The 16,817-nt window shown below is 40.7% G+C and overlaps 1 protein-coding gene across 1 annotated transcript in view; it reads left to right on the top strand.

Moving 5' to 3' along the window:
• Positions 1 to 16,817, top strand: part of LOC127574051 (protein disulfide-isomerase TMX3-like) — a 93,725-nt gene that overhangs the window by 36,950 nt on the left and 39,958 nt on the right. Inside the window, 1 exon segment of the mRNA XM_052022654.1 lies at positions 11,087 to 11,153. Coding sequence (XP_051878614.1) covers positions 11,087 to 11,153 — 67 coding nt within the window.

Raw genomic sequence — 16,817 nt, 5'->3', positions numbered from 1 at the left:
CTTCCATCAATGACACACTGTGGAAGGTTCTGTTGCAGCATCTGACCAAGTTAATTCATCAAGGTTAATGATTGTTAACAGCCAAACAGGAACAACAATGTTGCAGTTCCTATCCCCATGCACACAAAGCACGTGCTATAATTGTTGCTCTTTGATACCATTGTGGAAGTACCATTGCAAAAAGAACTAATCAGTTTGAAAGAGGCCTGCCAATGCAACCTAGGAATTAGTAATAACAACCAAATCGCAAGAACAGATAATAAGTGAATAAAATGTCATTAATGGTCTTGGTACATTATTAAAACATTTAATAACTATGAATCACTATCTCTATCAAATGATATTTTACTTGTGCAACATATACACTGACACCCTCTGATTAAAATCATAGGAGATCTATTAGTACAGGAGATTTAAATACTTTGGGTTCAATGCAATCCTCTTCTGGATTATCATACAAAATTTTACACCTCCTATCGAAACCATCCTCCCTCCTTGTTACCCTACCCACTTTGATTTTTTTGACTGCCTAACATAATAGTGCTGAGGTCAAGAGGGTTGACAGCTTCAAGTTCCTGGGAGTGAACACCAACAACCTGTCCTGGTCAAATCAGGTAGATGCCACAGCCAAGAAAGCTCACCAGCACCTCTACTTCCTCAGGAGGCTAAAGAAATTTGGTTTGTCCCCTTTGACTCTCACCAACTTTTACTGATGCACCATAGAAAGCATCTTATCTGGATGTATCACGGCTTGGTACGGCAACTGCTCTGCCCAAGACCGCAAGAAGCTGCAGAGAGTTGTGGACACAGCCCAGCGCATCACGGACACCAGCCTCCCCTCCTTGGACTCTGTCTTTACCTCTCGTCGTCTTGGTGTAGCAGCCAGCATAATTAAAGACCCCACCCACCTGGGACATTCTCTCTCCTCTCCTCTTCCATCAGGTAGAAGATACAGGAGCCTGAGGGCACGTACCACCAGACTTAAGGACAGCTTCTACCCCACTGTGATAAGACTATTGAATGGTTCCCTGAAACAATGAGATGGACTTTGACCTCACAATCTACCTTGTTGTGACCTTGCACCTTATTGCACTGCACTTTATCTGTAGCTGTGACACTTTACTCTATACTGTTATTGTTTTTACCTGTACTACATCAATGCACTCTGTACTAACTCAATGTAACTGCACTGTGTAATGAATTGACCTATATGATCGGTTTGTAAGACAAGCTTTTCACTGTACCTCGGTGCAAGTGACAATAGTAAACCAATACCAATATATTCTGGGTGGGCCCTCAATTAATTGATGAGATGAATAAATTGTACCAACTTGAATTAGCTTAAAAACTTATTCCTTTTTCTTTTTGGTTTGAATATCTCCAGCTTTCAGCACAAAGCTTGATATGCTACAAGCTTCATAGGCAAATAGAAGTTGTCAAACAGCCTAACGTTTTATTCATGATAGTTGCTGAATATTGTTTTCTTAAATTACCAAAATATGAAGTGTGGTACTGATTACAATGCCAAGTAGATCCATTTAGGATTCGGAATGTAAACATCTTAAAAAGCATTAGTAGATTTCTTGTAGTTTTAATCACAAGAACATGGTGAATATGTTTCACAAGTAAACTATCAGATTGCCACAGATAGTGATTTATGGCTTAACAGTTATGATGAAAGATCTTTCACCTGAAATGTTGATTCTATTTCCCTTTCCACAGATGCTGTCTGAACTGCTGAGTATTTCCAGCATTTTGTTTTTATTACAGGTTTCCAGCTTCAGCAATTTTTTTGATTTTTTTTTCCCCAAATACTGTGGTAGATAAGTGTTGATTGTTTTCATTTATGACTATTAATGGCATTTTATTCCCTTTTATTATTATTATTTATTCTGGGAATTTATTGATATTATTAGTTCCCAGAGATTGTGGTGGCGGGCCTTTTTGTTTTGGATACTTCCATAATGTCATCAAAAGAGAATTCCAGTGTTGAGCAAGCAAAAATTTTGGGGTAGGAACTGCAACATTGTTGCCGGTGCCATTCCCAGTGACAGTGGTCATAAACCTTGTTAATCTTGGTTAGCTCTGGTTTTGCAGTAGCATTGTTCTACACGCATACATTTGCTCTGACTTCATTTGCCAGATAAGTTTTTATTTGTTCCATGTGTTGTGCAGAATTCACACTTTTATTAGAGAGACACCACTGATGACAGATGAAAATCATATTTCTTAGCTTTATTCAAACTTATAATTGATGGGAACGCAAGGGGAAAATGGGATTAATGTGGGTGGGTGCTTGATAGTTGGTATGGACTGAAGGGCCTGTAACTGCTGTATGACTCTGATTCCATTATCGATCTATCACAGACAACTGACTCCTTCTCTGTTAAAGTTTGTTGTCAACCTTCCAGCCTGTACTCCCTTGGCATTCTCAAAGGGCGTCACAGACCATTGCTGTATGTGGTCATCTCCAGATATTCAAGACTGAACACAGTTTATTTTTTCTCTTTTCCATGATGAGTGTTTTGACTCTCTGAATCCTCCCATTGATCCTGGCAGCCGTAAAGGATCATAGCATGTCTCTCTTCAGGTAGTAGTGCATGCTGCTTTACATTGAATTGATAATAGCAATATTAAATGTATTTTATCAACATATAAAATTATTTAACTAATTGCACATATGATTTCTGTCAACAAACCGACTATTATAGTAGTATGCCCATCTACAATTTTTGTTATTCATTAATTGTCTATTATAATAACTACTATACTTTGACCATTTTCCTTAATTTTTATCTCTTACATTTTGTATACATCACTACGATGAGGATAAATACCAATATTAGGTCCCACCTGTGGAAAGAGAAACAGTTACACAATCGTGCAAAGTATATTCAAGCATTTCCAAAACTCCAGAGCCTGAAATTTGCTATTGTGATCAAAAGATGGTTGTTTAAAAGACAATATGCTAATGTCAGTAATTAAAACCTTAATCTGCAGTCTTTAGTTCAGAATTCCTCCAAAGGCATGGTTTACGAACTTAAAGAAATCAACTAACAGATAAGAATACCAAGGGTTAACAGCTTCCATCTTCCAAGTTGCAGACACTGAGTTTCACTACTCATTGAACCTGCTGTAAAAGACTTCAATCACTTGATCTTTGTCTGACGTACATGCATATTACTGGACATACCTGATTACATCTATCCTTTGGATACCAAGTTCCTCTTCATTTTACTACATTTATGCTTATAAACAGCTGTGCTTCCATATCTATAGTCATTTCCTCTGGCTTTAACTAACTTATCCACAGGTCAAATCCTAAAGTGGCTGGGTGAACGAGATCCACTAATTATCTTTCATCAGTGACAATTCACTGGATTTAATTAGGAAACAGGGTTCATCTTTATGTTTGATTCAAAAGTGTTCTCCCTAGATCGTCCCATCGGGTCAACCATGCACAAATGTTTAAAGCTGTATTTTCCCCATGTTGAGCTTCTATTTTTTCTGAATGGCCAGTAAAGTTACTCAGTGTCATTGTAGTTAGCACTTGCCATGAAGGATCTGTTCTTTAACTCAGATTGAAAACCAAAACACCCCCACCCCACCCCCAGTATCTCTTAAAAACATTGTAAGATGGCCTCTTACCTCATCATCTACTGCTGAACACCCAAGCAAATCCCACCCTCCCTTTAACTCATTCTACTGAGACGTGACGCCATGATATATAGGACCAAGTCTCGTGAATGTGATTTGATCATTTTCCTTTTATGTTGGGCAGCAACAAGTCTCTGGTGCCAGCATCACTGAGGCTGTTGGATGACACGGCATGTTTTGTCCTGATAGCAACATTCTGCATTGTCCTGTCCCTTGTAGGATCAGAAATGTTTGGGGTAACAAGTTCCATCTAAACCATGCATCATCCTATATTGGGTTACTGACGCAAAGGTAATGCATGGAGCTCCCTTCCAGTAATATCCCAATTAATCTCCCCACTATCATCATGTGTTTCAATACCCAAAGTTGCACATTATGCCTTTCTGGGTTGAAAGCCGAGACTGTAATACACCTATCTCCTGTTGACATCAACTGAATGATGCATTCGGTCAGTGTAGGCAAGTTGTGAAATAGCCAGAACAATTTTGCTCGTTCTTGTAAGCTATTCCTTGGCTGTTAACGTCTCCTCAGCTTTATTACAGCTGTGTTCACCCTGATTTTGAAACTGGCTCAAGGGCACCACCTGGACCTGGTTAATTTCCTAAGCTTTCAGGGCCCTTTCATGTCATTCATTTTCTTTCTCCACTATGCAGTACATGTAATATCTCCCAGTGGTCATATATCTTCCCATTGTGGCACCTCTACGGACCCTTTGGCTCATATAACCTTTAACCACATCTATATAAACAATTTTGGAGCTGTAAATTCCAGCATGGTTGTGCCATTCTCTACTCAAAAGTTTCATCAGTTTATTCAGGAAGTCCCATTAATTTCCTACCTAGTAAGAATGCATCCACCTGTTCTGCCCATGCATTACTACAGGCAGGTCCCAAATGGGTCACTAGGATCTTGTGCTGAATCAGACTTTTGTTAGAGACACACTGCTGACAATTGGTGAAAGGTATACTTCATTCTAACTTTTAATTGCAAAGAGAAACTAAAGCACTCACTGCTTTCATACAGTACATCAAGTTGATCAGTCATTTGGGGAACCCAGCATTCTTAGTCCCAGTCTCAGGGTTTGTGGCCCCCTCTGGTTCCAACCTCAACCTTGACTCTGACCGCCTCCAGGCCACGGCCCCTGCCGCCTCCAGCTTCGACCTCTTCCCCAGCCCTGGCCGCCTCCAGGCCAAGGCTCTCACACCACTGCTGGGTCCTACTGTTCTTCCTCCACCCACCCCTGGTCTCTCAAGCCTACCCCTCATCCCCCCCTTCACTCCTCTGAACCCTCAACTAACTTCCTCCTGCCCCACCTTCCCTGTCCCCTCTAACTCCCCTCTCTCCTCTGACCCCATCTCCAACCCCTGCCCTGTCTTCACTATCCCCTCCGACCTTCCGTGTCTGAGGCGGAACGATCTGTTCTGAGCAGGGGCCTTACCTTTGTCCCCCTGTGCCTGCATCTCGAGTTCTGCGCCCGCCATGACACTGAGCTCTTCTTCCGTTGCATCTGTGTCTAGACCTACTACTTTGGCAAGGATTCCCCTCCTTCTCCTGCCCCCCCCTCCCCCCCCACTGATTTTCCCTGGTTTAATGGTTTTTTGGAGTTTTGTTGAGATGCTGAAACAAGTATAATATGATTATCATTCTGATATCCAAATAACAGTGCAATTAATATTAACCTAAACAAACAAAAACAATTTAAATTTTTCTCCACTCCATTATGCCTTGTTTTCATTTTCTGTCATTCATTTTATAAATACTTTCATGATCATTGTGTTAATAGTATCTAATAATGTGACACTCCCTGACATATTAAATTGCCTTTTTGCTTTCAAATTGTCTATATTCCATCAGTAAGCACATCAGAATTTACATCGTGTCAGCCAACTTTGGCCTTCCAATAGCCTTATTTCTCAATCAGGAGGAACCAGATTCTGCACCTTGTTTAATCCAGACATGAGCTTCAAACATCTATCAACAAGCTATTGTAACCTTTGTAATTGCCCTTCTTAACCTAACTACTTATTCTTACCTTTGTCATCATTTGATTCATTTTTGCCATTATGCTTCTTTCTAGATTTTTGTTTACTGAAAAGCTTGTACTTGCTCCTGAAACCAGGGTGTGATTTTTGTCCAAACTATGGCTTGCCCAGTATCTCCAAGTTCAGTCTGTTTCTTGACACTTTGAGCTTTAAAAAAAAATCCTCATCCCATAACTTGTCAAGATAACCAACTATGGTCCTCCTTTCCTCCTGGTCTTTCTGGTATTTTGTGTAATTTCAATATCCCAGCTATTCCATTGTTGACAATTTGTGGTGACTTCATCCTTCCTCTTATTTCTGTAAACCACTTTGCTTCTATAGTTTCTTCAGGTTTCAGGTATTCCCCAAATTCATCTTTTTAGCTTAACTTTGTCTAAGCTCCTGATTCCCAATCAGCTCTTCCACTGTGAATATTCTTGGAGAATTTGTATGTTAACAGCACTGCTAAAGTTGGAAGTTGGTGTCTGCCTGCATTTTAAGCATCTGCAATAGTTCCCTGTAAGATAACTTTTTTTTAGAAAATTGTCGTATTTCAATCGTGTTCTTTTGATCTCATGTAAATATAAACCTGTAGAAACTGAATTCCTAAAACTATAGCGTAAAATATGACTTCTGAATTTCTCATATTATAAAATAGAAAAGATAGGTGCATGTTTTGAGAATCTGAAACATCTATTCATGCTGTCTTGAGAGCCCCCTCCCTACCTTATCACCTGATCTGCTTTGCATACTTGTATGATGAAGAATCAAGAATGACTTAAATATGGATGTAGGAATCTCTTTGCACTGAGTCTATTGCCAAATTCTAAATGGGCAATAGCTGTTTGCATTTATATGGCATTTTTAATGTAGTACAAATATCCCAAAACACCTTTTAATAGTTCACCCTGATCATCTATTATAATCTGAATCTGTTTGTACTAATTCTGGTGTAGTTTATTTAAAAAAAGGAATTCTGATCATGCATTTAACCACTGCATTATCTACAGATGACTGTCATGCCTATCTTTTAATGGCAAGATGAATGGGCCTCCAGGTGGTGTGACAAATGCATGAGATTGAATTTAAATTGACCTCCTATAGCTGACTCTATAACCTGATACTTGAATTAGGAGGACCAAACAAGCTTTGGACTTGAAAATGCAAGCCAGTTAGTGGAAAATGGAATTCTTCTTGCTCTGCTCTAATGAATCTCGAGCAATTGGAGAAGCTGCAATAGACATAACAGTGCAGTGTGTTTCAGTTACTTAAACTTGGAGATTCCTAACCTATATCTGGTGTTCTCCATTTCTGGAAATTGGAAAATATTTGTATGGATTTCTCTGTATGGCAATTTGAATACTTTGACTGTTAATACTTGTTATTGCTGGCCAAAGACAATTAAAGATTTTTGTTTTGTGGAAAGGGGATAGTTTAGTTTCTTCCCACCCCATTCTCCTCAGATCTTGACAGTGAGGACTTTGGTGATAGATAGTTAGTCTCTGTGTTGGAGATGGTCTTTCATTAGCACTTTCATGACGAATGTTACTTGCCACTTCTCAGCCCATGCCTGAATATTGTCTCACTCTTGCATGCTAGTGACATCTACTTCATTTACTGAAGAGAATTGAACATTTCACGTCAAATCACGTAGATGCCATGGCCAAGAAAGCTCACCAGCGCCTCTACTTCCTTAGGAGGCTAAAGAAATTTGGTTTGTCTCCTTTGACTCTCACTAACTTTTACGGATGCACCATAGAAAGCATCTGGATATATCACAGCTTGGTAATCAGTTTGTAAGACAAGCTTTTCACTGTACCTCAGTACAAATGACAATAATAAACCAATACCAATTTGTGAAATCATCTATGAACATGCCCACTTAAGACTTTGTGATGTCATTAATGAAGAAACTGAAGGTATTTGGACTCTGCCCTAAGAATCTCCAGCAGTGATGTCCAGTGTTTGGATGATTGAACTTGAACAATCACAATCATCTTTCGTAGTGCAAGGACTAGTGTGTTTTGCTCTTGATGCTCATGGATTTCACTTTTACCAAAGCTTGACGCCATGTCTAATCAAATACTCCCTCACTGAAGTTCAGCACTTTAGTCCATGTTTGAGCCAAGGCTGTGATAAGGTATGGAGCCTAATCATCCTGGTGGAACCCAAACTGGGCATTGGTAAGCAGATTATTGGTGAGTGAATGCCACTCAATTGCCCTGTTAATGACATCACCATTACTTTGCTGCTGATTAAAAATAGTCTGGGTTGTAATTAGCAAGATTGGATTGGATTTCTTTTTGTGAACAGGGCACACCAGGCAAATTTTCCGCATGGTTGAATGGATGACAGAGTTGTAACTACTACAACAGCTTAGCCAAAGGCTCAACAAGTTCAGGACCACAGGTCTTCGATGCTACAGCTGGGATGTAATCTGGATCCATAATCTTTGTGGTATCCAATACTGTTTGGTTATTTCTTGATACGTAGTGAATAAAAATAGCTGAAGACCAGATGCCTTGATGGTGTGAATTTCTGGAGAAAGCTAAGTTAGTCTTTAGCACTTGCACCCTGGTCCTTGCCATCACTGAGGATGCAGGTATTTTGGAGCTGACTTCTCCTGGTAACAATTTAATTATCCACCACTGTTCACCAATAGATGTGGAAGTTCTGCAGAACTTTGATCTGATTTGTAAGATTGCTTTGCTCTGTATCTTGCATGATGGTGACAGTAAAGTGAGGGATATCCTATGGCTCAAGGTTACAGATTTTCATGCTGAACATTTCTCCTGCTGATGTCTCACTGATACCCAGTTCTAAGCTGCCTGATCTGTACTAAGTCTATCCCATATAGCACAATTGGAAGCCACACAACATAATGTCCTTGATGTTAAGACAGACTTCATCTCCACAGAACTGTATGGTGGTCATTTCTGCTAATGCTACCATGGATAGATCCATCTGCCATGTACAACTTGGTGAGGGTGAGATCAAATAGGTTTATCCCTTCTGTTGGTTCATGGTGATACCAAATCACTGTTTAATGATGAACTTTGACATTTCCCCACCCAGAATACATTCCAAGTGCTATTCAACATGGAGATGCACTGATTCCTTCTCTGAGAGAGAATGATAGGTGATAATCAGGAATAGGTTTCCTTGCATATGTTTGACGTCATATACAAGTCAAGAACAGGTGTAGGCCATTTGGCCCTTAGAGCCTGCCCTGCCATTCATCAAGTTCATGACTGATCTTCTACCTTGGCCCCATCCCCATTTCCCTTGATTTCCTTGTCATCCAAATATATCAAACTTGTTCTGAATAACTGAGCCTCCACAGCTCTCTGGGGTAAAGAAATCCAAAGATTTGTCATTTACTGAATGTAGAAAATTTTCCTCATTTCAGTTATTCTGAAACTCAGCTCTATGACCCTAGACTACTCAGCTAGGGGAGACATCATCCCTACCACCACCCTGTTGAGTCTTGGAAGAATTTTGTCAATTTCAGTGAGATCACCTCTAATTTTACTGAACATCAGCCTTGTCTGCTCAATATCTCTTCGTACAGAAAACTTTATTGCAAGTGTATTTTTTTTGTTAGGTAATTGTTAGAGACCAAAATTGTACAAGATACTCCATGTGCAGTCTCACGAGACCCCAAGGCCAATGTACCATTTGCCTCCCTAATTGCTTGCTACATCTGCCTGTTGCTTCAGTGACTTGTGTACAAGGACACCCTGGTCCTTTTGAATATCAATATTTCTCAATCTGTCACCAGATGGAAAAATTGGTGTTTTATGGATTGAAGTGGATGACCTCATTTTTTTTTTTGAGATAATGTTCCATATGCTGTGTTATCACCCACTCATTCAGCTAGTCTGTGTCACCAAAGCCGCTTTACATCCTCCTGCCTACTCACAATCCCACCTGGTTTTGTATATCAGCAAACTTGAAAATATTGCATTTAGTCCCCTCAGCCAGATCAATTATAGTTTTTGAATAGTTGTGGGCCATGCACCAATTCCTGTGTTATCTCGTTAGTTACAGTCTCCCAAAATGAGAGAGATCCATTTATTTGCATTATTTGCTTTGTTTGTTAACCAGTTCTCCGTCCTTGCCAGTGTATTGCCCTAGCTCCATGTGCTTTAACCTTGCTGACCAATCACCTGTGATGGACCTTATTGGAAAGCATCTAAAAATCTGAATACGCCACATTTACTGTTGTTTCTTATCTGTTTTACTAGTCCCATCCTCGGGAATTTCAGTGGATCGTCAAACTTAATTTTCCTTTCAAAAATATATGCTAACTGCATAATTCTTATTCTTTTTGAGCTGCTCTGTTTTCACATACTTCGTTATAGATTCCAGCATTTTCTCTATCACTGATATTTGGCTAATAGGTCAATGGACTCCTTCTGTTTTCACACTTTCCCTCTTTGTCCCCCCCCCCTTTACTAAATAGTGGACTCGCATTTATTACCCTTCAAAATGCTTCAGTTCTGGAATGGTTCCTCAGATTGAAAGATAGATAATCATCCACCATCCCTACAGCCACCTCTTTCAAAACTCAGAAGGCTGTAGATCACAAATTTCTTGTACCGTATTTTTACTAATACTACTTTCCTTCAGTTCCTCATTCTCACTAAACCTTCGGTTCTTGTACCTGGAAGTTTTTCTGCATCTGTGAAGATGGACATAAAGTATTTGTTTAATTTCTGTGCCATTTGCTTGTTCCCCTTTATATGTTATTCCATCCATATCTATGAAGGACTCAGGTTTGCCTTCACTAGTCTTTTTGTAATTTGTTCTTTTTTCTCATCAGTTTACTCTTATTCTACCTTTCCTTTCAATTTCTTGGCACTCCTTCACTGAATCCTTAGACCTACTGTTATTTCTAGCAATTTTAAGAGCCTGATACCATGGTGTCCAGAGTCAATACTTGGGGCTCCGAGGGCTACTAGTGCCTGATTACCATTGTGCCACCTTCTCTGGTGGGTCTGCCCTGCTAGTGGGATGGGACATACCCAGGGATTGTGATTAAAGCCAGGTATGATTATGTGAATATTACTATGTCAGTCTGTCGCTTCACAAATGTGTGGAGCATTGTCCCAGTTTAGACATCAGCCCCAACTGTTTGAGGGGAGGGTTTTTGCAAGGTTAGCTGGGCTACGAGTGACTTTGTTACGTGCCCTACCATCCAAAAAGATGACATATTCTATCAGAATTGCTCCTCCTAGAAGATCCAAAGATCTTTGTTTTTGCAAGGTTGATTAACTGGTTGCCTTCAATGGATCATTTCGAAATGGACTCTTACTCTAGGTGTCTTGATGGGTTTGTGGAAGTCCTATAACTTCATTGCAGAATATTCAAGCCAGTTTGAGTTTATTGTGATACTTTTCCACCAGGATATCACTGTCCAGGAACTTCCTGCTGTGTTGGTGTTCAAAGATGGAACCTACTACATGTATGATGGTGAGTAGAGAAGGGATGGTTTGTTCTTAATTCAAGTCTGTGTCAATGCCATTTTTATGGAGAAGATTGAGAGCAGAAGATGGAAGTAAAGCAGTGAATTGAAATTGGGCTTGATACATTTTTCTTAGTACTTTCAGGCAGTGAAGGATTGATGCCTGTTACTTTAATGAAATTACGAGTGTCTAAGAATAATCCTGACCCTCTTTGCATTGCTTCTGAATTCTTGTAACTAAAATGTGTGAATGTTTATGGTATTGCCCTTTAGGTTAATTTTTAGTGGTGAATCTTCCCTATACTGACACATCAGTGGTTTGAATTTTTTAAGAAAAACTAAATTACAAATCAATCTATGCTTATTCAGAATACTTGATCTGGATGTCTCTTTATCTAGTGGCATTCATCAAAAGTAGTGGCTATTTATTTTGCTCACCTTGTTGCAATTTCAAAAATCTCTGGAAAATACTGGATGTAAAGTTACCGTGCGTTCTTTGGTTCATTTGCTTGTTCGTTGTAAAGTGTCATGTTTTTTTTTAAGAATCACTTACCGATATCTTGAGGAAAAAAATACTTAAATCTCCATGTTCAGTCTTATTTTTGAAAACATATACAATAGATTTCAGAAGCAATGGAGAAAACACATTCAGTATTATTTTCAGTAATGAACCTACACACAAGACTTATGGGAAATGTGCAATAAATTCAGACTTTGTTGTAAATGCCAGTCTGCTGAAGATACCTGGTTTTGTTCAGTGGTTTAAATATCCTACTAATGGATCCCATTCCTCTTAGTTGCTAGGTTTGAATCTTGCTGCATAGTGGCTACTTGTATAATGGGTTCAACAATACTGTACTTCCGATAAATTGTCTGTCGTACACTTCTCATGCATGGCATTGACCAATTAGTTTCTCAGCCCAATCTATGTAGGATGTGGATTCTTAAACTACTTTGTTGGGCAAAATAACTTGCCTTTGCATAATATTCAAAATAATGAGCTTGTCATGCTTCCTGGCATTCATGGATCTTGCAGGTTTATGTCAAACTATCACTGCTGAGCCAGAAACAGAAAATACTGGGGGGGGGGGGGGGGGGGAACTCAGCAGGTCAGGTAGCATCTCTATAATATGAAACAGTCAACATTTCAAGTCTGCAATCCTTCATCAAAACTGCTGAGCAGCTGGGACCAAGGAGAGAAATTTACTTTTTATTTCTTTTGGGATATACATGTTGCTGGATGTTACCTAATTGCATTTTGACAACAGTTTGCATTTATATAGCACCATTGAGCAAGTAGAATGCCCAAGATATTTCACAGCAGTATTGCATGAAATATGATACCAAATCAGATGGAAATCTTGGGACATTCAGTCAAAGAGAGATGGAGAGGCTCATGGAGAGAGTTCTAGAACTTAGCATCCCAAGGAGTTGAAGGCATGCAACCACTGCCATTATAACACAGACCCAAAATTGGACAAGCACTGAATTCTAAGGCAAATTGACAACAAGTTTATTAAATGATAAGAGAGCATAAATGAAGCTAAAGAGGAAGTCATCAAGGCATTTTGATGTACGGAGTAGAGACATGGCCCCTGAATGAAATTCATGAAAGGAAACTGAACGTAGCAGGTGAGCATGCTCTGATAGATGTATGGAGTGATGAAGGTGGACAGTGAGATGGATGACATCAACAGGTATCAGGAACCTGGCTTGCTTTCAGATAACAACCCCAGGGCAGAAATAGATGAAAAATACCAGGGCCCATGAATGGATCCTTTGGTAACTCCATAGATTGCATCATCTTTTTGTTGTATATTTATATGAGCATACAAATTGATTAAAGTTAAAGTTCTACATGCAAATTTGTATTCTTGAACACCTATCTGTGGAAACAGGGTCAAAACCCCAGAGAGCTGCTCGGGACCTAATCCAGCAAGAAGATTCATAGAACATAGAACAGTACAGCACAGAACAGGCTCTTCGGCCCACAATGTTGTGCTGACATAGCTAATCCCTCCTACCTACAGAATACCCACATCCCTCTATTTTCCTCTCATTCATGTGCCCATCCAAGCCCCTCTTAAAAGCACCCAATGAATTTGCCTCCACCACCCTATCAGGCAATGCATTCCCGGCATCCACCACTCTCAGTAAAACAAACGTACCCTTGATGTCTGTTCTGAACCTACCCCCCCCCTCACCTTACATGTATGCCCTCTGGTATTGGATCGCTCAATAATGGGAAAAAGATATTGCTTGTCCACCATTGTAATTTTATACACTTCCAACAAATCACCCCTCAGCCTCCACTGCTCCAGAGAAAAGAGCCCAAGTTTGTCCAGCCTCTCTTGATAGCACGTGCCCTCTAATCCAGGCAGCATTCCTAGTAAACATCCTTTGCACCCTCTCTAAAGCCTTGACATCCTTCCTATAATGAGGTGACCAGAATTGCACGCAATACTCTAAATGCGGCTTAACTAGAGTTCTATAGAGATGCATCATGACTCCTATACTCAATAGCTCGATTAATAAATGCAAGCATTCCATAAGCTGCCTTAACCACCCTATTTACCTGTGTAGCCACTTTCAATGAGTCATGCACCCCAAGCTCTCTCTGCTCTTCAACACTGTTAAGGGTCTTGCCCTTTGGAGTGTACTGCCTCTTGACATTAGTCCTACCAAGGTGCAACACCTCACATTTATCCAGGTTAAACTCCATCTGCCGTTTCTCTGCCCACATCTGCAACTGATCTATATCACGCTGTATCTGTCGCTAGTCTTCTACACTATTCACAGCTCCACCAATCTTGCTATCGTCTGCAAACTTACCAACCCATCCATCGACATACTCATCCAGGTCATTTATGTACATCACAAACAGCAGAAGTCCCAGTACAGATCCCTGCGGAACACCACTACTCGCAGACCTCTAGCCTGAATAAGTCCCTTCCACCACCACCTTCTGTCTTCTACAGGCAAGCCAGTTGTGGATCCACACAGCCAATTCTCCACTGACCCCATGCATCTGAACTTTCTTAATTAACTGATTATGTGGGACCTTGTCAAATGCCTTACTGAAGTCCATATAGGTGACATCCACAGCTCTACCTTTATCAATCTCTCCTGTCACCCTGTCAAAAAAATCTCAACCAGGTTAGTAAGACACAACTTGCCCTGAACGAAGCCATGCTGGCTTTCCCTAATCAAGCCATTGGATTCCAGTGCTTATATAATCCTATCTCTAAGAATTTTCTCCAGCAATTTCCCTACAACTGACATGAGACTCACCGGTCTATAGTTCCCTTGATTTTCCCTTATTCCTTTCTTAAATAGAGGAATAACATTAGTGACTTGCCAGTCTTCCGGGACCTCACCTGTGGTCAAAGAGAACACACAGATGCTAGTCAAGCAATTTCCTCTCTCTCCTCCCTCAGTAACCTAGGGTATATCCCATTGGGCCCCAGGGACTTATCCACCTTAATACTGTTCAGGAGATCTAACACTACCTCCTTCTTGACCTCTAAATGCCCTAACACGTTTCCGCCCTCAGTTGCAATTTCTGCGTCCTGCATGTCCCTTTCCTGGGTGAGTACTGAAGAAAAATACTCATTCAGAGCCTCACCCACATCCTTTGCATCCAAACATAGATTCCCTTCTTTATTCTTAAGTGGTCCTACCCTTTCCCTCATTATCCTCTTATTCCTGACATAGGTATAGAATGCCTTTGGATTCTCCTTAATCCTACTTGCTAAGGACTTTTCACGGCCCGTCCTGGCTTTCCTAATTCCTTTCTTGAGTTCACTTCTAGCCTCTTTATAATCCTCACGTACTCTGTCTGATCCTAACTTCCAAAGCTCTACATATTTGTCTTTTCTTTTTCTTTGTTAAGTTCATTACTTCTCTGGACATCCAAGGTTCCCTTTATTTTCCCATTCATGTCTTCTTTTAATCGGGACATACCTATCCTGTACCCTATGTATTTGATCCTTAAATACTTTCTGCATGCTTGACGTGGACATTTCCACATGGACTTGCCAGCAAAAAGGTGTTCCCAGTTTACTCTACCGAGTTCCTGCCTTATGCCTTCATAATTAGCCCTGCTCCAATTTAAAACCCTCTTACTAGCTCCATACCTGTCCTTAGCTATAGCTATCCTGAAAGTTAATGAGCTGTGGTCACTTCTCCAATTGCTCACCCACTGATAAGGTGAGTCACCTGGCCAGGCTCATTACCCAACACCAGGTCCAGAATAGACTCTCCCCTTGTTGGACTGTCAACGTAACAAATTCTGCCCCATCTAGCCCCCTTGCTCTAAAAAGGCCCCAATTTATATCAGGAAAGTTGAATTCTCCCATGACCACAACTCTGTAATTTTTATTGGTATTGGTTTATTATTGTCACTTGTACTGAGGTACAGTGAAAAGCTTCTCTTACAAACTGATCGTACAGGTCAATTCATTACGCAGTGCAGTTACATTGAGTTAGTACAGAGTGCATTGATGTAGTACAGGTAAAAGACATTAACAGTATAGAGTAAAGTGTCACAGCTACACATGAAGTGCAGTGCAATAAGGTGCAAGGTCACAACAAGGTAAATCGTGAGGTCATAGTCCATCTCATTGTTTCAGGGAACCGTTCAATAGTCTAATCTGTTGGCATATCAGCTCCTCAATATCCTGGTGGCTATTGGGAGGTCTATAGTACACCCCCAAGAGAGTGATTGCACCCTTCCTATAACTGAGTTCCACCTATATTAACTCTGTATCCAAGCCCTCTATTATGTCTCCCCAGAGTACAGCTGATATATTATCTCTAATTAGTATTGAAATTCCTACCCCTCTTTTACCCTTCTCTCTATTCTAACTAAAACTTTGAAACCCTGGTACATCGATCACCCATTCCTGTCCCTCCCTCAACCAAGTCTCTGTAGTGGCCACAACATCATAGTTCCATGTACTGATCCATGCTCTAAGTTCATCACTCTTGCCCATGATACTCCGAGCATTGAAGTACAAACACTTCACACCATTCATCCCATCGTATCTGTGTTTAGGAATCTGCCTAATACTCCATTCCCTGATATCAGCCCTCCTGCCCGTTCCCTCACTTACTGACCTGTTGTTCTGGTTGCCTTCACCCTGCGAAGCTAGTTTAAACCTCTCCCAGTAGCATTAACAAATCTCCCTTCCGGGATATTGGTTCACCTCTAGTTCAGGTGCAACCTGTCCCTCTTGTACAGGTCACCCCTTCCCCAGAAAAGGTTCCAATGATCCAAGAATTTGAAAACCCTGCCCCCTGCACCATCTCCCCAGCCACTCATTTGTCTGGCTATCATCCTGTTCTTTTCCTTCACTAGCTCGTGGCACTGGAAGTAATCTGGAGGTTACTACCTTAGAGGTCCTGCTCTTCAGCCTCCTTCCTAACTCCCTATACTCATTGTGGAGGACTTCTACCCCTCTCCTGCCTATGTATTTGGTGCCAATATGCACCATGATCTCTGGCTGCTCACCCTCTCCCTTAAGAATATTCTGCAACCATTCCAAGACATCCAGGACCCTAGCACCTGGGAGGCAACACACAATGCTGGCGTCTCTTCAGTGGCCGCAGAATCTCCTGTCTGTCCCCCTAACTATGGAGTCCCCTATGACTATCGCTCTGCCTGACTTCAC

This window comes from Pristis pectinata, chromosome 9 (genome assembly GCF_009764475.1).
Source record: "Pristis pectinata isolate sPriPec2 chromosome 9, sPriPec2.1.pri, whole genome shotgun sequence".
Lineage (NCBI taxonomy): Eukaryota > Metazoa > Chordata > Chondrichthyes > Rhinopristiformes > Pristidae > Pristis > Pristis pectinata.
This window is presented reverse-complemented; position numbering and strand designations above follow the sequence as displayed.